This window comes from Notolabrus celidotus, chromosome 17 (genome assembly GCF_009762535.1).
Source record: "Notolabrus celidotus isolate fNotCel1 chromosome 17, fNotCel1.pri, whole genome shotgun sequence".
Classification (NCBI taxonomy): domain Eukaryota; kingdom Metazoa; phylum Chordata; class Actinopteri; order Labriformes; family Labridae; genus Notolabrus; species Notolabrus celidotus.
Genome location: NC_048288.1, coordinates 25,981,337 through 26,006,545, shown reverse-complemented (window position 1 = coordinate 26,006,545; position 25,209 = coordinate 25,981,337). Strand labels below are relative to the sequence as shown.

Genomic DNA, 25,209 nt, shown 5'->3' with positions numbered 1-25,209 from the left:
TGGGCTCCTCATAGGAGTGTTATGGTATCATTTAATTAACTTCCATGATGCTGCCACCCTACCTGAGTCTACACTCCTCAGTTAAAAGTTAGTAGAAGCGTGGTAGCTCTATTTCAAAGTGACCTCCCTCTCTCAGACTGTTTCACTAGAAGCTCTAAAATGAGAGGCTATCTAAAGTTATTCTAGTCTTGTCATTATCTCACAAACCTTTCAGGTCCTCGTGTGACCTCAGGTCATGAACTGGTTTAAACCTCACAAAGATCCTGCTTAAAGAAAGTGGCCTAACATTGACTCTTCTTTTATTTTTGACTCAAAGGTCAGGAACTCGCTCTAATGTGTCTCTAAAGACCAAAATGTAAACTCTGATCTAAAGTCAGACTCAACAAAGGTCTTGGTTTCTCAGTTTTGATGATGCTTGACAAAGTGATGAGAGATGACGTGAGCTGCAATGACAACAGTGACACAGTGATGACTATGGAAGAAACCAAAACCATAAAAGTGAAGTGACAGGGGGGTCACAGAGGGGCTAGCTATATGAGACGAAGGGACACTACATGAGAGAAGAGAGAGTGTGTCAGCAAGGAAAACCTATAATCAGTCCTCACCTGCTCTGAAAAAATCACATCTGTCTCCTTCATCTAAAATTTTGTTTGTTTGTGTGACGTAGCCGAGCCCCCCTATACACCCCTTTACAACCACATGATGGCACGATATGCAGGTGCACACTGACTGGAGACGTAGAAACCATACCATGCTATCTCTCCTGTTGGCAAGCTTGCAGGACAGTGAGGAGAGACAGCGGAGAGCCTTTCAGACAGTAGCACCGGCCTGTGTTAGGTAAACTCTGATACAACACCGGACACTGAACAGTACCGTGAAGCAGCGTCGCGTCTCTCTCTTTTCCCCGTCACGGTTTCTGTTTGAGTGTTTTTTTTCTCTTTGGCTTTTTTCTTGGCTCTTAAAAGAACTGCGGGTTCCTGCAGACTAGGCAGCTACACTGCGGGCAACAGTCCTCCTTCTTCCTACAGTTCCAGCTGTCCATCACGGACATTATAGAGTCCATCAGTGTCATCATGGTGTGATAGACTCCGCCCACTTGGCCTGTGTCAAGATCAGTATGTGTGAATGCTGGGAAAGCCTTTAGGACACCCGACAGAGCCTCACTAGAGACAGAGGAATCAGAGGTCGCCTTTCACTGTAAAAACATCTATTGGTGACGAGGGAAACAACATGCCGTATCATAGCAACAGTGGGCGGGAGAAAAGGGGAGGAGCTTAACGAGGCAAAACCAGGTATTAAAGGGACAGTTACAGATTTCTTTAATAGAGGGGTTGTACGAAGCACCTATCAACACTTTAACTTGGGAGACAGCAGTCAGCGTAGCCTGCTCTTGGAGAAGCTGTTTACAGTGATGACAAGACGATACGTTATAAGGAAGAACTTTTGCAGATAGAAACGAAGATAAAGAGATCTGTGCTGCCTGGAAATGTTTATGTGTATTAATTTAGCACCATCTTTCCTGTTAGCACCGTGCAGCAGTGCTCTAGCTGGATTATTTCACTTTAAAAAATACATAAGAGCAACTCTAAAGCTGTGTTTAAAGTAGGGATGTAAATTTTAAGTATTCTCCTTGATCGATCTTTGGAAATGTTAACGATCAATTATCGATTTATCATTAAAAAAAGTTTTCCATGTCAAAAATAATGCCAAATGCGTTTTTTTCCCCTGAATCAACTTTTCCTTCCAGACACAATGTATATAACTGACTGTATTGAATATCTACGGATCGTAATGAGGTGTTCAAAATGTTAAACACGCTGAATATCAACGTGTGGAGCACGCTCATGATCTCTGCGGACATACAGTCATAAAAGTGAAGGCTCAGACTTCAACAAGGGAACTGAACAGAAACATATTTCAGACTCAAAGTGTCCAGTTTTCTGTCTATTAGTTCTTATTGAGAAAAATAAGCATGTGAATGCAGTCAGAGGTCAGCCGGGAGTGCAACAGGGTCATAATTGGTCCAGCGGCGGAGACAAAAAAGCGCTCGTGGAGACCTGTCACTCAGCTGCAGCCCCCAGCTGAGCGCCTCCTTCAGTCAGCTGATTCACATCGAAACATGCTTTAAACTTAAAACACCTCCCTGATAGCTGAACGAAATATGAGACCACATGATGTTTGTTCCATGTGATAGGAAATTGAAATGTGTTCGAGTAAGTTCTTAACAATCAATTAAGCAATAGTCGATTAATACATCCCTAGTTTAAAGCTATCAACAAATCAAAAAATCTATGTAGCAATCAGGGAACTCTTTGTGACTTTATGTAAAGACAAATAATATGGATCATCTCTGAAGTCTTCAGAAAAAGTGAAGCTCCATTCCAGATTTCTTGCCTTTGCACTCTCCAATTCCAACAGCTGATTTATGACGCTAGAGTAAACGACATGAGCAGGAAAATCAAGAAAGTCGGTGAAAGTGAAGCAGTGAAATTACCTGCAATACAAAGTCGACTTTTAAACTGTCTGTTACTATGTTTTAAACTCCAGCTTGTGCTTCTCGAAACAGAGGCTGTGCTCACTGCTATCTTATCCAGTGAAAAGAAGTCAATACAACAACGCTTAAAAAAATCTGAACTATCCCTTTAATCGGGGGAAGGATGCTTTAAAACGGAAAAGGACTTCTAAGTCTTTTTTAAAAACTCAGGAAGGCGGATTATCTCTTGAAGCAAATGAAGAAGCGTAACAATTTATTGCATGAAGCTGCAGATAAATTGTCCACTGAAACCCGCACAGGCATTTGGACTCACGGTTGACCACAGACTTTTCAGTCTGATGGCCCCAGCCAAAGAAGCAAAAAAAGGGGAAGCTTAGCCTGAGGGAGGAAGCAGCGTTATCATCAACATCTGTTAGGAGTTTACACACACAGGTCCCTGTGGGAGAGCAGCAGAGAGAGGGCAGAGAAAGGTAAAAACCCACCACAGAGTCGGTCTGCCAAAGGCAGCACGTTACCTGATACTTCACCCTGCGACGTGCCCGTACGGCCGATGTTGGTGAGCAGGTGGTCGATGTTTGGGATGGGCTGAGACTCCACTGCGCTCTCCTCCTGAGACACAGTCTGAGGGGGGAAATGTGGGACAGTGAGGAGCAGATTCATGAGGAGATTTAGAAGCTGAAATACGCCACAGTGGAGAAGTCCAACTATAAAGGTTTTCTGAGGACACTATATATGTTTTTTAAGTCATCTGAGCCGGAGTTAGATCAACACAACGATGAAGTTAGACAGCAGTGATGCCTGTACCCACCACTGGATCTCTTTCTCCGTCTTCAGTGAAGAACCAGTCGTACTGAAAGAATAAAAACACACTCAGTTAAAGCCGCTCTGTTTGAGGTAACGTCTTTCTGCATCCTGCAGAAGTTTAGGATCTGATGCTCACATTTTGGATGAGGGTCTCCACTATCCTGTACTGGTCAGGCATGTGTGTCACCATGTGCGTCATGTTGTCCTCGGTGGTTCGTACCAGTGTGGGACCGAACACGATGGCTAAGTTCCTCGGCTCCATCTGAGAAACGAGAAACCCACCGTTTTAATTTATTAACACTTCAAATCCTCTGATCAAATGTTGAGATTAGAATCAGACATTTCAAAGTCTCAGACCTTGTTCTTCTCTGAGTTTTCAGCCACAGTTTTCAGGTGGCATGAAAGGAACTTGAGGGTCTCATAGTGATGATCGGGCAACTCGTGAAGCTGGAAGAAAGTAGAAAAGAAACAATCAGAAATTAGTCTTTTCTTTATATTTCATTGTGGCAAACATGTTTTAGAAATCCTCCTCTCATCAGGTTATTCTAAGCTCTCTCTGTGAAGTACAATCTATCTTATAATCCATATCTATCTAGACCTTTTTTTTCAACTAGTTGTCGCTATAATCATCATTCCATAATGGATACCACAGAAGGATGGATGCTCAGTAGACATCCTCCTGCTGTGATCGTTCCAGACTCCAGCTGATACGGACGTGCTGGACTCCAGCGGCAACAGCTACTACTATTCTTCTCACCACTACCATCTCCCTCTCTCTTAATCTCCTCTATCCCTCTTTCCAACCCCAACAAAGTCTCAGCAGATGTGTGTCTAACATGAGTCTGGTTCTGCTCGAGGTTTCTGCCTGTTAAAGGAAGTATTCCTCACCGCTCTGACTTGCTAAATGCTGCAAAGTGCTCTGCTCATGGTGGATTAAGATGAGATCAGACTGAGTCCTGTCTGTAAGAGGGGACTGGATCTTATCCGGTCTTGATGTTGGGTCTTTGTTAATAATTTAACATAGAGTACGGTCTAGACCTGATCTGTTTGTAAAAGCGTCTTTAGATAAAGTCTGTTGTGATTTGAGAATAATACTCTAATAATATATATTTTTTTAATATAGCAATTTTCAATACAGGTAATAAAGTGCTTCACAGTGGGCAATACAAACAAAGAGATGTGGAAAGCAAAATGAAGCGATAAAATAAAATCAAATAAAATCACACAATAAAAGCTTTCCTGTAAAAATGTGTCTTGAGTAATGACATTAAACACGGGACTGACTCTACAATTCTGATCTCCTCTGGCAGGCTGATCCAGAGTGTAGGAGCCCTGACAGAAAAAGACCTGTCCCCTTTAGTTTTCAGTCGGGTCCTTGGAACAGTTAACAGAGCCCTGCCAGAGGATCTCAGACTGTGAGCAGGTTTGTAGGGGGATAAAAGCTCAGAGATATAGAGAGGGGCGAGTCCATGTAGTGCTTTAAAAGTCAATAAAACAATCGTAAAATCGATCCTAAAATTTGATGGTATACGAATAATGATTGATTGATTGATTGATTGATTGAGAAGCAAACTTTAAATCTGAAATGTGTTCTGGTTGAGCTTAAACAGGATTTCCCAAGTTCACAGAGATCAAGAGAGTGTGAAAAGAAAACAAAGGAGGTGATAAAAAATTTTTTTGGAAAGAGATAAAATACATATGAGCGAAGCAGCTCACCAGCCTCTTGATCACTTTGAGTCTCTCCACTGGGTCCTCTGTTCTGTTGGCATCAATGAAATCTGCGTACCTATCTGCAGGAAGCAATTCAGAAACAGGCAAAGGCTTCAGGTTTAAAACTTTAACATATTCTCCTGGGGTGTTGTTCTCATTTCTGACCACTAGATGGCATGCACACCATTCAAAAAATAGCAACCTACCATTGGTGAACAACGGCTCTGGAAGCTTTCGGAAGAAGGACTTGAGTAGACTGCTGATCACATTGAGGTCCTTCCATTTCTGAAAGACATGAGGTTAGAGTCAGAGTGCTCCAGCTCTGATTAATGCAAAAGCTTTGTACTTATGTGAAAAGAAAATACAATTTGAACACTTTTTTCTGCCGTGCACTTCTCTACATTTGTTCCACACACATCAAGGACAGCAGCCCTGCAGAACATGAGACCCCACTTTGAGTTTAATTAAAGCAACATGGATCGATGAAGACACACTCACATCGTCCTGGACGTCGATATCATTCATGCCCTTGTTATTGAGCTCCTCCTGCATGTTGGAGATGGCAGCGTTGTTTCCTGGGACCCTGTAGATGCCTGTGTACTCCAGCCCCCTGTCCTCCACCAGCTTACAGCACACCTCCACAATCAGAGGCACAAACTGCGGTACGAAGAGACGCAGAGAAATGTTGTGTGAGAGGAGATACAGGAAAGGAATCACACTAAGTTTAAGGATGCAAATGAATGAAGTCAAGACAGACCTTGTTTGTCAGTGCAGGAGGACAGTCATCCAGCCTGACTCCAAATGTGACTCCAGGAGACGGTTTCTTCTCGAAGGGCTTCCTCATCAGCCCGGGGATGCCCTTCCTCCACGTCCCTTTATCCTTGGGAGGGCTGGTGTCATCTGCAATGAACAGTGCAATGCATTTAATGAGAATGCTCCAGTGTGTCATGTGTCACAACATGTTCAAAACTTGTGAATGATTCGCAGACAGGAATTTCAATGATGAATCACATATAACAGAGAGTTGGGAAACAGAGATTAATATAGATATTTCACAGGACTTATGGGAGATATTCAGCATCCTAGATTTGTCTTTTCCCTCGCAGGATTCTGTAAGTGTGTGTTGCATCTCCCCTTACCTTTGTGCATGTTCTTCCTATCCTGCTCAGGTCCTTTGGGTGAGTGTGGACTTGTTGCTTTGCCCTCTTTCCCTCCCAGCAGCGTCTGTCGGATGCTCAAAGACTGACGTGAAGGCTTAGGCGACGGCTCCGTCTTGCTCCCCGTCGGGCTGAACAGAAAATGAGATCTCCAATCAGAGCGCTCTACAAAAGCAGCATTAAGGTGTTGAGTTCACAACGTACTGCCCCTCCCTCCATTTACCCCCTCCATTTACCTCATCAAGGTGTTGTACTCCTTGATCTTCCTGCTGATGAGGTCATGGCTGGTGAAGGCCGCGTTCTAAAAACAGAAAGAGAGAGGAAGGGGGGAAAGGGGAGCAGAGCAGAGGACACAATAGATGATGGTTAGGGCATCAGGTGCAACATCCCCCCCTTCACACGCCATAACGGATCTCTTCTTGACCTGCTCCTATCAGGTGACACAGGTAAGACCTTTGGAATGCCTTAGCATGTATGGAGTAGAAAGGTCATAAAGATGGGGAGGGGAAAGATGAGCTACAAATTCTTATGGATGGGTTCCTCATCTGTTTTAGGACGTAGTGCACTGGGCATATATTCATAAACATGATTTATGATACTACATTTAAACTTCACCTTATTGCTTTTACCCCTCTTTTAGTGATTCATTCCTTTTTACTGCTTGTAGCCCCTTTTTATTCTTTCTTTCCGTTTATATCCTGATCTGTGGGGGGGGTTTCTGTTCATGTGAGGCAGTAAGGTTCATTCAAAAAAAGAGTGTTCCATAACTTCAATGTTATAAGGCCCGGAGGTAGTGACAGTCTCTGCAGGATAATAGGACAAATATAGAGTAAATGATGTCACACTGTCAGGTGTTATAACAGAGGATGTTCACCTGGACTGTTACATGTGGATGGACCCTGAGGCTGCTGTCCTAGTCTGAACTATTAGATAGAGGATGTTAGAGCTGAATTAGTAGGTTGGTTGATTGATCAGTCAGGAATATTACGATTTAAATTTAAAAATCAGTATTAATTAATACTTTTTTTTCCAAACAGAAATATAAAAAATGGCTGGTTTAGACTTCTGTGATATCAGAATATATTACTTGTATTAGTCACTTATGATAAAGAAGACAAAAAATGAAATCTGAAGATGTTGTTTTAAGTTTTTGGAAAATGGGTGAGGCCAATTTTAACATTTAAAGACTGAAAACATCCTCTCAGAATTAAAAGATAGAAGCATACTCTGCATGGATCCAGGAACTGATATTTTAAGATATGGCAGCCTTTCTTTGCACTTATAAAAACCCTGTAGTTCCAAGAACTACCTCAATAGAGAGTTGTTTTTTGTTTTTCATCATAGAATATTTCTCGTCATGTTGATCCTTTGAGGCTTTTACTCCATTCTGTAACACAACATCCAAATTCAGAGAAGAACCTGCACTGTTCTGTACTGTGTTCTGGGTGAAGCTGTAGGTTATCTCATGTGGAGTTTACTCTTTTAATTTTTCTGTTTTTTTTTAAAATTATTATTACTTTTAATTTTTGTATTTATTTATTTATTTATTTATTTTATCTTTTAAATTTTATTTTATATGCAATAGTGCAAAGATACTAAACAGAACAAAAAAGAAAAGAAAAATAAATTTTTGAAAGCAATAATCAAATAAAGTTATCAGGTTTAGACTACATTACACAAAAAAGGTTAGAAGAAAAAAAAGGGTTGGACTATAAATGATGATCACAAAACAAACAAAAGAATAGACTGTTATGTTAGGGAGTAAAAAAAAAAGATTACTTTTGTATTTATTTGAATTTTTTTTAAATATGAACCTATTTATTTTATTGTATTATCACTTTTTCTTTCTAATTTCTACTATTTATTTCTTATTACAAATGGTTATTGTTATTTATTATTATTGTTGTTTTTTAATTAACTAATTTATTGACTTATCTACTTATTTTTGTGTTCTTGTACAAAAAGACATCACTTGCCTAAATTGTTTACATTGCTCTTCTGTTTATAATTTGCACAAATTAGAATCAGATCTTTAAAAAAAAAAATGATAGGAAGATATAATTATCATTGAAATAAACCCAGTTTTTAATTGCTACACCCAAGCATAACAAAAAATTCTAAACATATACTTCTTTTTATATGTTGTGGGCTTGATATAAATGTATAAATGTTTTTTAAAAAACTGTTTTCAGCAGATGTTAATCTAAGTAAGTACTTCCTCACCCTAACCCCCCATTGACACACTCCACATACAACAGATCTGGACCCCTACCTATGCTTCTCTTTCAGGCGTATAACTGAATGCATGTGTTACCTCCTCATCCAGGCTGTTCTCCTGTATGACTCTGATCCAGGCCAGCATGTCTTCCCGATCCTCTGCTTGGAACAGGTACTCGCAGTCTGATGTGGTCAGCCGCAGCACGTTCTTCCTCTTCGTGTCGCTGTACGAGATGTCGATCAGACAGGCCTTGATGCTGATGGGCAGAGGTTCGTCCACGGCTTGGCAGTTTGCGTGAGCCTGACCCTCCTTTCTGTCTTTATACAGGTAGAGGTAATGGCCTCTCAACACCGCGTACATCTGCTTCCATGGACGCATCCCTCCTCCGACGCGCTGCAGAAAGAGGTCACGATTAAGATAAGAGTTTAAAGTATAATGGAGGGAATTAAGTAGTAATCTTTTAGTAATCTATCCTATTGTTGGACTTGTATCACATAATCACTGCCTTAAGGGGGCGAAAACGGGAGACAATGTGAGACCTCAAACAAGGAGGTCAAAGACAGCAATGAGTTCAAACTGGTCCAACAGGTGAGAGGTACACAAACAGGGTCAGACTCTGTAAACAAGGGCAGCTCTGCTACTGTTTACACCACAAGTCAAACAGTAGGTCATGTTTTCTGTGCTGGGCTATGTGATGTCGTGTGTGATGAAGAGTCACTCCACACACCTTGCCCTTGTCTGTATTCAGCTGCTTGAAATGAAGCAAACCCTCCTTGGTGGCGTCGCAGAAGACGTCCGACGAAGAATCCCTCCTGGACCCTGAGTCTTCGGATGACCGGTCCACTGCCTGTGACGAAAACAAAACGATAAAACATGAACCTATGCCATCAGGAAGAAGAATGTAGGTGTCATTGTAGAGCAATAAAGCAATATGCAGCGAACACGTGAGCAATGGAGGAAATAAAAAATGTGCCAAGGAGTCAGGACAGATTTGCTTTTAGGGACTTAAAAACTTTGTGAAGAAGAACAGAGTGACCTGACTTTTCTTGATCTTGACTTGCAAATACAGAATCAGTGAAGAAGCATGTAGGTGGTACAGTGACTAACAGTATGAGACACCATACTGCTCTTTAGTCACATTTAAAAAAAAGCTTTTATTGGTTCGGTAAAACACACACCAAAAATAAATTCCTGCACCTAAAGTCAATAATTCACTGGCTAAGCCTTGTGTTTCTTTTTACAGCCTCCCTCCTCTGTTTCCATAATAAAATCACATTTCATTGGAAGGCGTTTTATCTTCTGGGTGTGTGGGGTAATAAGCTGATAAACCTTCAACCAGGAAACACTGGCAAAACCTCTCCTGTGGCAGGTGAGCACAGCTGGCTCTGAACAAACACAAATGTCTAATAAAAACGTGGATTAGACTCACCTTCCTGAGACTTTTCAGACCAGGTATTAAGGACCTCCTACATAGAAGATAAAGACATGTTTTAATAATGATAGAGCAGTGGGATAAGTGAAAACAACATTAAAATACTTGAAATACCAGGACAGATTTGTGTCATAATGTAAAACAGAAAAGCAACCAGCAATGAGTGTTCAAAAACACCCACTGCCACTATTTTAAAGGTAAATTAAATAGATTTTACTATTCAAATATACAGTTTTTATTCATGTTAAATGTAATGTGTGATAGTGATTACCACAGACTGTATGAATAATGGATGAATAATGGTTTCTGAAGCGCTGTTTTGAAGCCAATCGTTGGCGGGAGCCATATTGGAAATACTGAACTCAACCTAACTTCAGTCGAGCTAGTGTGAGGTAAAGAAGCAGACTTTGAGCCTCCTAGCCAACAGCTACAGTGTTCCCGCCTCTCAATCAAGTCAGCTGTAGCCCCCTGCACCGTGTGTGGATCCAGAAATGAGCTATCCAGACTACACTCGTTTTTGTACCAGGCTGTAAACATGTTTATTTCTGCTGTAAATATCTGCTTTTTTGAATGGGTGTGTATGTGGTTTCCAGTACTTCCGGTGCCAGGCCCAAGTGGACACTTGAGGAACTGCAGTTTTAAACACTTCCGCATTGACTTCAATTCTCGCGGCTGCAAGTTGCTGCTTGGTGATTACACTCGTGTGGATGTAACTTACCCTCTGCTTTCTTCTCGATAGTTATCCAGGCCTTCATCGTACGATTTGGACCGCTCTGATTTCGTACCAGAATCAGACTCGATAATTGTGAGACGGAGAGAATCTATAAAGAGAAGAATAAGTAGTTATTCATAACTTTTAAGAACCTGCAATGTGAAGTTTTAATATGTTTGTAAACTCAGTAGGCCAGCGCATGATATCATACCTTGGTCATGTGACAGCTGGCGTCGCATGAAAGGTGACGGCGAGGTTGGGCTAGGTGGGATGGTGGTGATGATAGGCGCTCCGGACATAATGGTACACGCAGGGAGGTGTGTACTGTCCGGGTCACAGGTGCTGGGACTGGATGGTTCATCTGGAGACAGAAAGGAGAGGAATTTAGTGACAGGGAATTTTAGTTTATAATCAACCATAAGCTAATCCCAAAGAATCGGTGTTCCTTTGGGTCAATTTGACCCCAGGTTGTTTTAGCTGTATATAGAATAAGAAATATCAACATTTTACACTCATTTGTTTTGGTTGTTTTGGATGATATTGAGGTCACTATAACCAAGGACACTTCCGCATGTGACTGCAGGAGCTGAAATCGAACCGTCAACCTTTATATTGAGATACATTTTGAATCACCATGTCTCTAGAGACATTTAACGATGTGTCCTGTGTCATATGTTTTGATAAGATAGAAACAAGGCAGGGCAGACGAGAGCATGACAAACTCACAGCAGTTTGTTGTTTTGTTTTACAAATAAAGTTCTTCTGAATGCTTTAAATTGTGTTTATGCTTTAAATATATTCTATTTAAAGGGCTATTTAGGTAGTCGACAAAGAAACAGAAAGTACCTGACACATAAACCTGGGTAACAATCAGTTTCTGGAGGTTTAAATTAATGGGGTCAAATTGACCCAAAGGATAAAAGATGTTAGTAAATTTGAGGGTAACAGGAGGGTTAATAGAGTGTCAGAAAAGTATACCCTTAAGCATACACTAACATCGCTTTTGCTTTTGCTCCGACAAACAGTAAAAGGGAAAAGTGAGCATCACAGTTTTGGTAATAGAAGAAGCATGTAAGCTAAGTAGCCAAACTTGATAGTCCCTCTGTACAGACATAACAATATTACAATTGTTTTAATTTACGAATGCTTTCTTAGACTAGCATCCACTTCTACTCAAAACCAAAACACAGTTAGACAATTGCTCTGATCAATATTACTATATTTTTACTAGTATGAGAAATGTGATGAAGCCCTTAGGGCAGATACATTTAGTTGGAAATCAAAAATTCCACTTAAATGTCATGTATTTGTCTAAATATCTGGTTCAAGTTATGATTAGCCAAGCAGGGAGGGTGCAGACATTTTACCAGGAACTCTTGGTTATAAAAGCTTATAACTATGACACAAATACAGTATGTAAGATCCCTTTGACAAAGTCTCTTTTTAAAATGGGCCAGCAGAAAAAATAGACTGTTTATGACCAATAAAATGGTCAGCCAGAGACTCATGTGCCTTATCTAATTATCTAGCTAGGAATTTTAGCGAGAAATATCTTCAGTCACTGTCTGGAAGTAACAAGCGTGGTTTTGTCTACTGTCTGGAACAAAAGCCAAGTTATTATGACAAAGACTGTCAAGCACTTAATCTTCCTTACTTATCACTGTAACTAATAAAGCAGCAATAACTCAGGGACGTGGGTCACTCCTGTAAATATTTGGTCTCAACTGAGCTGTAACCTGCAACAGGAAATGTCAAAATAATGTAAACTAAATGATCCCAAAACAATGTCTAATTCATATCTGTTATCTGCTCTTGAGTAAATACTGAAGCAGGCAGCCATAAAGAGTGGAGATAAGGGAGTATAGAGACAGACAGAGAGTCAGTCAGTCAGTAGAGAGGTGCTTCAGTTGTGATAAGCAGGTACACACCTTCCCTTTTAAGTACACATACACAGTCAGCCAACATTACATCATCACAGCCGGGACTGTGTCATAACATTTGATATGCAAAGTCAGCAAGATGGCAAGCCCTTAAAACAAATTCACAGATTAACAGCAACACCTTTAGAAATAAATCATACCTAAACTACCAGTCAAAAGTTTGGAAACACCTTCTCCTTCAAGGGTTTGTATTTATTTTAATTATTTGAAACACTGTAGATTAATACTGGAGACATCAAAACTATGAAAGAACATATATGGAATTATTTAATTAACACAAAAGTGTTAAACAAAGCAGAATGTTTTATATTTTAGATTCTGTAAAGTAGGCCCCTTTTTCCTTCATGACAGCTTTGCACACTCTTGGTATTCTCTCAGTCTGCTTCATGAAGTGGTCTCCTGGAATGGTTTCTAATGAACATGAGCCTTGTCAAGAATTCATTTGTAGAATGACTTGCCTTCTTAATGTGTTTGAGATCATCAGTTGTATTGTTCAGAAGTAGAAAGCCCTTTAAACTCTAGGCTCCTTACAGTTTAGAATAAATGAGTGTTTTGGTTCCTGTTCTGAGATTAAAACAGTTCTACATTTATTCCATGAAATGCAGTTGTCACTCTCAATTAACTTTATATCTCTACAAAGAACCAGAGCAAAAAGAAAGAGGATCTGAATGATTAAATTCTTCCAAGTCAAAGCACTGATGCAAATCTTCAACTCTCAATAGCACAGTTTAATATGAAACATCTGATCAGCTTGTCAGATGTGTACAAAGCTCTGCTGTGAAATCCCCCCCCCCCAAAAAAAAAAAAAAACCTCAAAGACTTCTCCCATGACACTGCAAACCTCATTTCTGCCAGCCCAGACAAGATGCCCATTTCATTTAATCACTTCCAAACCAGTTTCTGGGAAACTGGCAGCACTCAGTGATGTCTGACATGTACAATTACAATATAGTCTTCAGGAGATGCCAGATGCAGGAATGAAGATTGAGTTGATTTTGAACAGATTCTTAAAAATTCAAAGACGCAGTCATGTTTGTTTTCTCTGTCGTAACAAACCCTCCTTCACACGCTCTGCTAAACAGCTTCTGGTTAAGATAACAGTACTCCCAATTCTCAAATACGGTGACATAGCCTACACTCTCCTTCACTAACTGGATGTCATTTACCACGCTGCTATCCGTTCTGTCACTGGAGCCCCATTCACCACTGTCACCTGTACTCTCAGCTGAACTGGCCTTCACGTCACTCTCGAAGGCAAACACACTGGTTTCTATTCCTTTACAAATCCCTCATTGGTAAAACCCATAGACTGTGTACAATATGGACGTAGTATCCCTGACGTCACCCATCTGTTTCTAAAGCGCTATTTTGAGGCCAATATTCGATTCGATTGTGACGTAAAGAGGCGGGCTTTGAGCCTCCTAGCCAACAGCTACAGTGTTCCTGCCTGTCAATCAAGTCAGCTGTGCCTCTCATTGGAGGACTCGTAATCTCAATATCTTTGAAATTGCTGTGTTAGAAAAAAATTAACCCCCCTACAGTGTGTGCAGATCAAGAAATGAGCTATCCAGACTACACTCGTCTTTTGAACCAGGCTGTAAATATGTTTATTTCTGCTGTAAAGATCGTCTCTTTTGAATGGGTGTGTATGTGGTTTCCAGTACTTCCAGAGCCAGCCTCAAGCGGATCCTCAATGAACTGCAGTTTTCAGCACTTCTGCTTTGGACTCATATTTTTAGACTGGAGGTTGCCGCTTGGTAAAACCCTGTTATATCTACTGTCACTAATCAAACCTCCCTCAAGTAGCTTTATTAACCTCATCACACCCAAAGCCAGGACCTCCTTTGGTCACACCTCCTTCCAGTTTTCCGCTGCAAATGACTGGAATCACCTGCAACAATCCCCTAAAGCTGACCTCTCTCATTCCACTCGCCACTTTCAAAAACTTAATACATTCCATAACTCAGCATCACTGCACTTGCTTTTAAGTTGCTTTTAACTTGTTCACTCCTGTCATATTTTTGCATTGTATTGTTCTGTCTCTAGGTTTCTCTGTATGTGCTTTTTATGTATTATCATGCCACCTGTGTTGCCTCTTCGCCCAGGTTGTTAAAGTAAATGAGAATTGGTTCTCAATTGACTTACCAGGTAAAATAAAGGTCAAAAAGAAAAGAAATTCATCTTTTTTTCCTTGAAAGTGTGAAAATATCAACACCAACTTCATCTTTTTTCACTTATACATGGATTTGATGAGGAGGAGATGATGTGCTTAGTTAAGCAGAGCTCTCATTAAGGCTGCATTGATTACTAAATTATTGAAAAGGAATTTTTCTGCGTGTTTTTGTGTGATAAATGTATGAAGGAAAGCACTGAAGGAGCTGGAAATTATATTTCTGCAAACAGCTAATTGAATAGTTGAGCTATTGTAGCAGCTGTGCTTCTTGGCATCTCGTCGTTTTCTGTGCTTTGAGACTCCCAAGAAATCAATGTGCCATATTTCACTGTTTTTATATCCTGGCTTTATTACTGAATGAATAAAATATAACAAGACAATTGTCTGTGCTAAAAAAGGCAGACGGCTGCAGCTTCTTAATCACTACATTTACATAAAGAGTGATATGAACTTAAGTTACAATAGTCTCCAAAGTGTCAATCTACTCTTCTAAGGTGAGCATCATTGTTCCTGAAGTCTTAATCTGATCTATATCTGAGTGTAGAGAGCTTCAAAGCGAGAGCTGAGGTGTGTTTGTGTAAAGAAGGTGATATAATAGACCCCTGTTCTGGGCCACACTGACTGAAGCAGAAGAGCTGCTCTCATTGGTTGTTGATGAGTCACAAATCTGGATGCAAGCGAGGTTACAAGGTCAAGTTTGAACTTGTTGGATTTATGTCAGCGAAGAAGTTGTCAAAGATGTGAGAGAAGAAGAAGAAGAAGAAGAGGAAATATAAAAGGAGGTTAAAAAAGAGCTGAGTCACTCTAAGTCTTTATTATGAATGTGCTCTGTTTCTGAGTTAGGGAACGTGACACTTGCATGTTCTTCAGCGGGACAAAATGTGATCTATTCCCAGAACAAAATGTTTGGCAGACACCTAATGTTCAGCAGTTGTTCTGCTCATTGTTTGGAGCCGTACTATGAAATCTAATTGAAGCAGATTGCTGCAGGAATGCTTTTATTTCTCAGTTATGTCACAGCCCATTAAGACAGTGTTCTTGGGTTTCTCTTGCTGTAGTACACTGGGGGAAACATGAGACATTTCAAGGAGTGGGTGGAGGCTGCACTGAGTCGTGTGTGTGTGTGTGTGCACCTAGTGACTGTATTTTACTCAGATGCCAAGGGGAGTTTTGAATACGTAATGCTTTCCTGCTGTACAGTGTCACGTTGTCATATAACCACACACCTGGCTCGATGCTGTATTGTGTTCAAAAACGCCATAAGGAGCCAATTTCTGCTCGCGTTTAAAAACCTATTCATCATATTCTGCTGCGGTTGTAACTCGAGTAATGTGTCTGAAATGTCGATGCCTCCATCGAGAAATATCACTGGGGTATTTCCTGTTACTATTAACAGAACTATAAACTCCACAGCGGTGACATTTGGACACAGTGGATTTCCTTGTAGTGGGATAAGTAGGGCAGCAATAAAGAGGCTTAAAGTTGATTTTTCATGCATTTTTGTGAATGAACGCCACAACTTCTAAATCAGGGGGGAGACTCTGGGTGGGTGCTTTTTGTCATTTGCAATGTATAATGGAGAGTTTACTTTATAGACTTTAAGTCACTTTAATACAGGGAGGGACTGGAATGTGCAAACGATACGTTACCCCACTTCTTTTAGAATAGATTTTAAGATTATTTTATTGGTTTTTAAATCTCTTAATGGTCTTGGCCCTTCTTATTTATCAGATTTGCTTTTATGATATGAGGCAATGAGAGTCCTCAGGTCTTCAGGTAGTGGACTTTTAATTGTACCAAAAGTAAGAACGAAGACCCACGATGAGGCAGCTTTTTATTATCATGGCCCACGCCTGTGGAACACCCAATCTGAAGATCTGAGGGCTGCACAGAGCATCAACATTTTTAAAATCAAACTCAACACCGACCTTTTTAGTCGTGCTTTTAACTGAGTTTCATTCTTATAACAGTTTTATTTATTTATTTACTTATTTATCATCTAGTTCAAATTTTAGTCACTTTTTATTTTATTCTATTTTTTTATGTATTAATGTTTTTATTTATTCATTCATTTATTATCTAGTTCAAATTCTAGTCACTTTTATTCTACTTTATTTATTTAAGATCTTATTTTCTTTTAATGGTTTAATATTTTAGTGTTTTATGTCTATTTTGGTGATTTTAATTTCCTGTTTTGACTTGTAACATCTTATTTTACCTCCAGTGTTTCCTCATTAAGATATCATGAGAGCGTTTCCTCAGTTTGTTCAGCAACTTCTTTTTATTTTGTATTTATTTATTTTATTTCTATTGTTTTTATTACCACTGTTGCATACATTGTGTTCTTAACCTTAGGATTGTAGGGTGGGATCTTTTTCTTAGTTTATTCTATTTCAGGTTGTTTTTATGTACAGCACTTTGTGTTACAGTTTCATTGTATGAAAAGCGCTTTATAAGTAACGTCTGATTGATTGATTCACTGAGAAGTTAGCACAAAAACCCACCAGTTGCACCTTGCAGGCAGAGAATAGCATACTGCATAACTGCCCTTACTGCCCCCAACGTGCTAAATATACACAATATACACAGATAAACACACCCTCTCTTCTGCAGCAGCTTAGCTATTTTCTCCTGTGAATGCTCGAGGTATAAAACCCTGGATAGAATTTCACCACGGAAATAATCCACCCACAAAAATAACGCCCACTTGTCATTTACAGCTATTGTACGTGGAGCTGGGTGTCACTTTAGTTTGTCTACTGTAGCGCCAATACAGAAGACAAGTTTTGGTGCAGAGTTGTCTTAAATTGTTGAATCTAAACATGTTGTTCCAAAAAATGTACTCAAGCTTGCAGGATGCATCACTATTGAGTAGGGATGTAAGGATATATCACAAGACGGTAAAAGATCAGCACAAATAAGGGTGGATTAAAATCGATTCAACAAAATTTGCATTGCAAGATTTTTTTCAAAGAGTAGAAGGTGCTATCTACATTTAACTCCGCTTGTTCAACATCATTAAGTCTCTTGCGCTGCTCTCTCGTCACTCGCTGAGCAGGTGAAGACCGAGCAGTTCAGGATGCACCTTTGTGTTTACAGTTTGAGGTATGGCAGCATTTTGGCTTTCCCTGATATTCCTGAAGAAAAACATGTAAATTCCAAGCCAGGAACATAAGCTGCACTTTAGTTTATTTAAGAGATTTACCTTATTCGTTTTAATATTTCATACTTTCATTTGGAATCATTCACTTTCATTTCTTTATAATTGTTCTGAAACTTTCCAACAAGGTATTTTTGTACAGTCATTTTGAGTTTTTTTGCAAGATACTGAAAAGAGGGTCGCCGGCTTAAGTCCCAGAGTGGCAAGTGGACTGGTGGCTGGAGAGGTGCTGGTCCATTTTGCCTGGGCACTGCTGAGATGCCCTTGAGCAAGGCACCGAACCTCCAACTGCTTGGGTGGCGCTGGTTGATGGCAGCATCCTCACTCTGACATCTCATGTTTCTTGCATGTTTGTGCATTATTGTGTGTATAAAAAACTATGTGTGTGTGTAGCATGATCAAAATAATAAGACGAGTGAAAATTTGAATTTCCTCCAAGGGAATTAATAAAGCATGTTTACCTTTACCTCTCTGAGAATTGAAATAAAATAATAGTTATTTAAATTTTGAGTTCAGTTAAATTGTACTACTCAATTTGTTCTTGGTATTTTAATTCCTATTATTATTATTTGTTTGTTTATTTATTCATTTATTTATTTATTGTATTATTCTTATTTTCATGTGTATGTAAGTGCATGTATGTATGCATATGTATGTGTATATATGTATGGATATATATTTGTATTTTTAATTTATTGCTCATTTACTTTTTCCAATTATTTATTTTGATATTAACTTATTTATCGTATTATAGTTTCCCTATTCTTTATTTTCCTGCTCAAGTATTTATCAATCTTTTATTTTAAATTATTATCACATATTATTATTGGCTTGTTTTTTTATTCATTTACTTATTGTGTATCTTATACAAAAACATCACTTACTTGAATTGTTTACATTGATCTTTTGTTTGTAATGTGTAAAAAATTAAATAAAAAGATATTTGAAAAAAAAAAAAAATTTAAGTTCAAACCAAGTTCTTGAAAATCATTAGAGAATCAGGATTCAAATCGAATCGTGGGTTGAGTGTATCCTTACATCCCTACCATTGAGTTATTGTTTAAGCACAAGTAGCTTTCGAGGGACTATCCCTTTAAAAGTAGTCCAACATTTTCTAATTTGCATCCAATCTAATTTCAAATTTTACATAGGGAAATTTCAGATCAATCTGTAAACAAATGTGAAACCTTCCTTCAGCACTTGATGGAAAGTCAGTGTTAAAAAATGATCAGTCCAGTCCAAACCAGATCCATCAGGACACACGTGTTATAATTCTGTCTGACTTTCATACAATCACTGAGGAGTTCGCCAAGCTTTCATGCATAAACATACTTCCTCACTCACACAGACACACACACACATGCTGCGTCATTTCTTCACACACCATCCCTGTCACTGCTGTTGCTATAGAAACAGGAGGAGTTGTTAAAGGAGGCCAGTAGTTCAGAGTCGTGAGCAGTCTTACCTATGAAGGGGATTGAATCCAGGGAGTCGTCAAGGTTGTTGGAGCCAGACTTGTGTCGACTTCCGTCTCCGTGCCGCCTCAGCTGGAGGTCCCTGCAGCTGTCGTTAGACATCCAGCATATAGCCGCGTCTGCAGAGCCGGCCTTCACCAACGGGGGAGACTTGTGACTCACTCCTCTCTGGTTGTCATTAACAGCTAGCACATATGACGGAGGGCGAATGTGAGGAGTTCCAGAGTTTTTGTCTCTTCTTAAGACGACTACTGTGGCGTCCAGTCCTTCTACGCCCTCTGAGAGACCGCCGTTAATCCGCACGGGGGCGTTCGCTTTGGGCTTTTGGGTCACGGCTTCGGAACCAGAAGCTAGCTGTCTCTGAATGGGCAGTTTAGAAGAGGGACCAGAGCAGGAGGAGGACCTGACTGCCAACCCAGCCTCGGGCTTGCTCTCCATCTTTAGACTGTCGGCCCGGCCTCTGAGCTGAAGGTGCAGGGGGGAGGAGTAGCCCAGGTGGTTGCCCATGATGTTAGCTCTTTGGTCTTTAAGAGGGTCCTTGGTTTTGGTGGAGGATAAGGCAGGCGAGAGATCTGAGAGAGAGTTTTTGACAGGCAGACGTGACGGTCTTAAAATGACGCTGTCTGGCCTGGATGGTAGGACAGAATCTATCGTACCTTTAGTAAACACAGGAGCAGATACAGATGAGTTCGATAATCCACTTCTTAGACCCTCTCCGTCCTTTCCAGTGAGACTCCTGTTCAGCAGAGGTAAAGCTCTCAGCCCTGCTCCCGGTCTGCTAGCTCTGGCTTCATCGCCTCGGCAAAGCAACAGCCTGTCCTCCAACCCCGCCCGATCACCAAAGATGCCTCCACCTGGCTCTCCAGGATGATGCCCCAGGTAGTCACAAGACCGGGCCCGGATTTTGGGGACTCCAGTGGGACTTGAGAAAGGCAGAGCGTCCTCAGACGCACTCCGAGGCCAATTCCTGATGGACAGCGCCCTCTCTGAACCACCTCCAAGCCTTTCCTGGGAGATGCTACGTAATGGAGTCAACACAGAACCCGGGGTACTTGCATCCGCCCTGCTGTCATTGGAGGTGCTTCTCCGCCTGCCCTGGAAGCCCAGAGCCCCTCTTGGACTAGTGCTTAGAGGAGGGGGTTGACGTTGCTGGGCGTATGCTGAGGTGGAATTGGAAGCCGCACGCAAGCTGTCCAAGCGCTCCTGAATAGTGCGGCAGCCGTATGTGTGCAGCCTCTTGGAGTCTATATAGTCCTTATAGGTGGTGTAGTTCTTCCAGTCGATGTTCTGGTGTGGGGACGTGGAGGGTGCTGTTGGAGAGGGTGAGTAGTGGTTGGAGCTTGGTGAGACGGTGGTGGAGAATGCGTCTGGTGAGGCAGGGTTGAGAGGCGCCCGTACAGTTGGAGACAGGATGTCTGGATAGGCTGGGCCAGGTCTAGAACTTGAGGAAGGCGAGTAGACTGGAGTTTCTGGAGAGTGGGAAGAGGGGAACTGCAGCTGTGCGCCCCCAGGTACTGAGGGAATGAGTGGCCTGGGTCGTGCTGATGCTGAATCAGCTGAAGAACTGTACCGGTTTTCCTCTGTTCTGTGGCTGGGACCGGCCCGAGCCATCCGGGACCCCCTGTCTACTGAATCAGGAGGCATGGCCACCGTCCTCACGTTCTCGTTGCAGACACACACCACCGTCTGAGACTTTGACGTCTGCTGGGGCGGAGGAGACGGCAGAACAGGGATTTCCACCCGGTAGCTCTTTTCTGCGGCCCCTCCTCGTCTTCCTGGCCCCTGAGCCCCTGGCCCTCGGGGGGTCTCGCCGACTGTGGCAGGCTCCGGTGCCTGAGCCATGCCCGCAGCCTTCACTTCTATGCGAGGGTAGCATATGGGAGGGGGCTCGGGGATGTTCTGGGCATTTCCGCTGTATGCCTCATTTCCTTTGAGGTATGCATCTTGGGAATACGCCTGCAAGAGATTATAGGACATTATGTCACTTACAGTTGGTAAGAGGTTAGAGCGCTTAAATAGATCCCATTAAACCCCAGGAGAACATCACACCCAACCATGGAGAGGAGACATCAGACTCCTCTAAAGGACGTGTAGGGAACAGGGAGTACTGTAAACATGTTCGGGGCAACCTCCTCTATTGACGTGACAGTTTTACTGCCATAACTCACCTATGACTTCATCTTTCTGCCTTTGTCGCCTGAAGCATGAATTGTTTCTAAAACACCCTCACTACAACATAAAAGTAGAGGATGAATGGTAATAGTAGTCATTTATTGACAAGAGTCTTTGTGTGAGCTGATGAGATTATCAGCAAGACAAACAGGGTTACTGCATTCCCCTCAGAGAACTGCAACACAACTGGATTCAGCCTGTCTATAAAAATAAAACAGCCCTGTGCTAAAAGTAGACACAGCGCTCCAGGACTGTTTCTCCAAAATCAAACAACTCTCTGTTAAACAGTTTCTCAATCTTTTTCCAAGCACAAAATACAGCACGCAATGACACAAAGTAACAATAGGTGTTGAAGAGCCAGGTAGGCAAATTAAGTAGAGAGAGAATGCAGGAAAGCACAGAATAAACCCGCCGAGCCAAGATTGAGGATTAAGCTTGCAGGGGCTTACCCACCTTTGGTACTGGAGAGTGTGACCTGAGGCAGGAGGAGAGGGGGAACGGGGGTCGCCTCTGCCTGCGTTTGGCAGCTAACACTACTTCTGTCAGCATGTCTCCTCTACTGTACTCCAACGTGTCGCAAAACTACGATTAAAAATTAGAAGGAAAAACTCTCAAACTTATCAATCTGTCAGCCCGCTGTCTCTCCGGTGAAAGGTAACCACAGGCCCCGCTTCAGAGAAATGACTCCTTCAAGGCATATTGAGAGCTATAATTCCTCACTCATCCCTTCAGTACTCTTGAGAAAATGAAAGGGAGAGAGTCGTGGTGTTGGACTTTAATCGATAGCACTCTACCTGAGGTGTCAGATTACACTCAGACACAGCAGTGAGTGTGCTGCTGGATGGCTCCCTCTAGATTTGCATAAGTCATGCAGTTAAATAGAAGCCAATTTCCTCAACGGGGGGAAAGTACAAAGCACGATGTTTGAGGTCAACTGACAGATGACATGAACACATTGTTTTCTTAACCTGATATTCAGGGAAATAAAAAGAAATACCAGCACAAGCCAAAGCCACAGGACAAGCACAGCAAAGCAGGGGGAGGATATCTGGGAATTTAAGGGACTTGCCAGCCTCTACATGTAAGAATATACGCTCTAAAGGTGGGGTGACACGTCATGAGAGCTGTGAGGAAAGACATTAGTTAATGTAGTTACCCTTCTTACCAGAGCAGTGATATCCCTTGAAAACTGTAGTCCACAGGTTAGTAGAGAAGGGCAGGCAAAGAAGGGAAAAAAGAGAATAAAGAAGAGAAGGCAGGTGAGCAGAGAGAAATAAGAGGTGATCCGCTCCTGATGGAGGTGAGACAGGCAACTCTCAAGACTTCAGCACAGGATAAAAATACACTCCGGCTGAGCAGGAGCGTCACAGTCAGACGTAAAAAGAAGAAGACAGAAGAAGAGTAACGGTGAAATTCATCCTTTCTCAGACCTGAATGTCTTCTGAGTTCCTCTTCATCCCCATTATTTCCTCCTCTTACCCATCACACTCCTTGACTCACAACACAGCTGCTGTCAAAATACACTGAGCTGGTTTCAGCTGGCTTTCTCTCTCTCTCTCTCTCCACTCAGCATTTCTTCCCCCCTTGCTCTGTCACTCTCACCTGCTCGCCGTGGTACCTCCCCTCCCCCCTCTCTGGTTTCTGGAGCATTTCATCGCACACACACGCGCTCTCTTCTAGCTTCTCTCCTCCTCTCTGACAGCCTCCCGCTCATCTGGTAGACGTTCGGCTTTATCATATGTTTCAGCTTTTGGGGTGAGCTGAGAAGAGCGAGCTCGCTTCCTCCCTCACTCACTCACTCAGTCGGTCGCGTAAACAGTGAGCTGAGAGGGAGTCAGCTGACTGCAGCTTCACTCCCTCTGGTAGTGAGTGGGCTCAGTGACTCCCAAAACACAAAAACAGACAAACAAGAGTGCATGTTAAACAGACACTGATTAATCTGCAGATATTTCGCTTTTGCACTTGTTTATGTCAAATCAGCTCAGATGGAAATGTAGTTTTCTGAGCTCTGCAGCAATGACAGCATTTTAACTTCTGGACTTTTGTCTCTATTAATGTATAAACAAGATCAAAATGAGCCTTTAGAAGTCGTAGTTATGAGGAGGTAGGATATAGACAAAAACGTTTGCATCTTCTTCATAATTATAACTTTGATGCACGTTTTTTCGAACATCATGTACAAGTTTAAAACCCATAAATCTGTCAAATGGCAGCCAGCTTTTTTTAAGAACTGCAAGCATAACATAATCCCAACTTGGCACTTCTGACATTGAGTTGAATAACTAACGAAGCTTTTCCTCAATAACGAAACAACAGCTAATTGCTTCATTCAAATCCCTCAGCCTTGTGAGCGTTCAGACTCATTCCAAAATGCCAAAAGCAAGTTTCTGTGGCTTTTTGGTGAGCTGCGGCCGAGCTGAGAAGCTATGTGAGGAATTTAGCAACACAGTGGGATCTGACTCAGTCCTCCGCTCGCAGAGAGAGAATTTCCCAAAGAGAGGTGAATAACGTGTGACGACCGGTTTTGAGGTGCCCAGGCGCTGCTTTCTTATCGTCTGTGAGGGCTCCGGACTCTCTGACTGATGTCAGGCGTGGGCTGGCTGTTTTGCATCGATGAGATCATCGATGTGAACGCCACAGGGGAGTGTGGAGCCGTGGTTTGACTTCTAAGAGCTGCTCTTACTGTGAGGAGCTTTTTCAAAACTCAGCCCACCTGACAAGGACATCCAAGGCCATTCTCCATGATTGAACAAAACAACAATGACTTGTTTTTATTACACTTTTGCAGAGTATCCACTTCTCAGAGGTAGAGCTGGGTGATAATTCAATAACGATAATTATCATGATATCATTTTTCTCACTAAAAGTATAACAAATGTTTGATAAAAATTTGTTATATTTAAACCTGTAATTACACGCCCCAACCACTGGAGAGAGGGGGGCGCTAATGTGCTCTGTTAACAATATCACTCTGCCTGTAACCCTTAGTAACCTTAAAGCTGCTGTTGGTAGGAATCAAGCGTGCCGGATACGGCCCTGGTGGTGAGGCTTTCAGCAGTGTGACTGCCCCCTGGTGGCTGGCTGCAGTATAGGTCAAAAAATCTCTCTCCCCCATTCATTTGAATTTATTTTTCGTTAGTTATTAGAGTTTAAAAAACGGGGTTTTACTTCCGGGTTTCCTTTGATTCACAGCCGCCGTAGAACGAAACTTCAAAGGGCACACAGCGTCTTGTGACGTTACGCTGTAGGGCGGGGCTTATTACAAAGGCTTCACAGGCTCTGGCTGCACAATGGCTGCGCCCAGGAGTGGGATTTTTTGGCTTCAGAACTGTACAACGGGAAGAGGCGGAGCAACGCTGTCCATTTTTATTTACAGTCTATGGTAGGAATGGTGTAAAAAATGTTACTTTTTGTTCTGCTGGGTTTGGAGAAAAGGTCATAGTGCCCATGGGTACTCATCGGTAACTGGAGTAATTTGAGACTATTGCGAAATCTCTGCGTTTTCCACTGAAATGACTTTACTCTGACTTTGTTATGAGCGAACAACACGTTTTGCCCTTCGCCTCACCAGGTTTGCCCATCAGAATAGCCTCACATCTGGAGAACAACTATCCTAGCTCTAACTCAAGTCCTAAAACACACATACCGACATTAAGCTTAACCTCACACGTTGTAACGTGCACGGAAATCTAATCACGACAGTTTGTGGTCACAGGCAGTGGAGTTATGTCTTAAGCAACAGCGGAGAGGAGTTGCCAGGTT

At 41.7% G+C, this 25,209-nt stretch overlaps 1 protein-coding gene across 3 annotated transcripts in view; it reads right to left on the bottom strand.

Annotated features, from left to right (window-relative positions):
• Nucleotides 1-25,209, bottom strand: part of LOC117829068 (rho GTPase-activating protein 21) — a 128,649-nt gene that overhangs the window by 6,250 nt on the left and 97,190 nt on the right. For 2 of the 3 annotated variants that reach the window (XM_034706604.1, XM_034706603.1), the window contains 16 exons: nucleotides 19,266-21,231; nucleotides 10,739-10,888; nucleotides 10,534-10,636; nucleotides 9,813-9,849; nucleotides 9,111-9,230; nucleotides 8,480-8,776; nucleotides 6,402-6,466; nucleotides 6,148-6,296; nucleotides 5,766-5,908; nucleotides 5,507-5,665; nucleotides 5,215-5,293; nucleotides 5,015-5,088; nucleotides 3,656-3,745; nucleotides 3,435-3,560; nucleotides 3,303-3,344; nucleotides 3,010-3,115 (listed from right to left, as the gene is read on the bottom strand). In XM_034706604.1, coding sequence (XP_034562495.1) covers nucleotides 3,010-3,115; nucleotides 3,303-3,344; nucleotides 3,435-3,560; nucleotides 3,656-3,745; nucleotides 5,015-5,088; nucleotides 5,215-5,293; nucleotides 5,507-5,665; nucleotides 5,766-5,908; nucleotides 6,148-6,296; nucleotides 6,402-6,466; nucleotides 8,480-8,776; nucleotides 9,111-9,230; nucleotides 9,813-9,849; nucleotides 10,534-10,636; nucleotides 10,739-10,888; nucleotides 19,266-21,231 — 3,706 coding nt within the window. Of the gene's footprint in view, nucleotides 1-3,009; nucleotides 3,116-3,302; nucleotides 3,345-3,434; nucleotides 3,561-3,655; nucleotides 3,746-5,014; nucleotides 5,089-5,214; nucleotides 5,294-5,506; nucleotides 5,666-5,765; nucleotides 5,909-6,147; nucleotides 6,297-6,401; nucleotides 6,467-8,479; nucleotides 8,777-9,110; nucleotides 9,231-9,812; nucleotides 9,850-10,533; nucleotides 10,637-10,738; nucleotides 10,889-19,265; nucleotides 21,232-23,049; nucleotides 23,249-25,209 lie in introns of those variants that run through there. The other variant, XM_034706605.1, reaches the window with a different exon arrangement.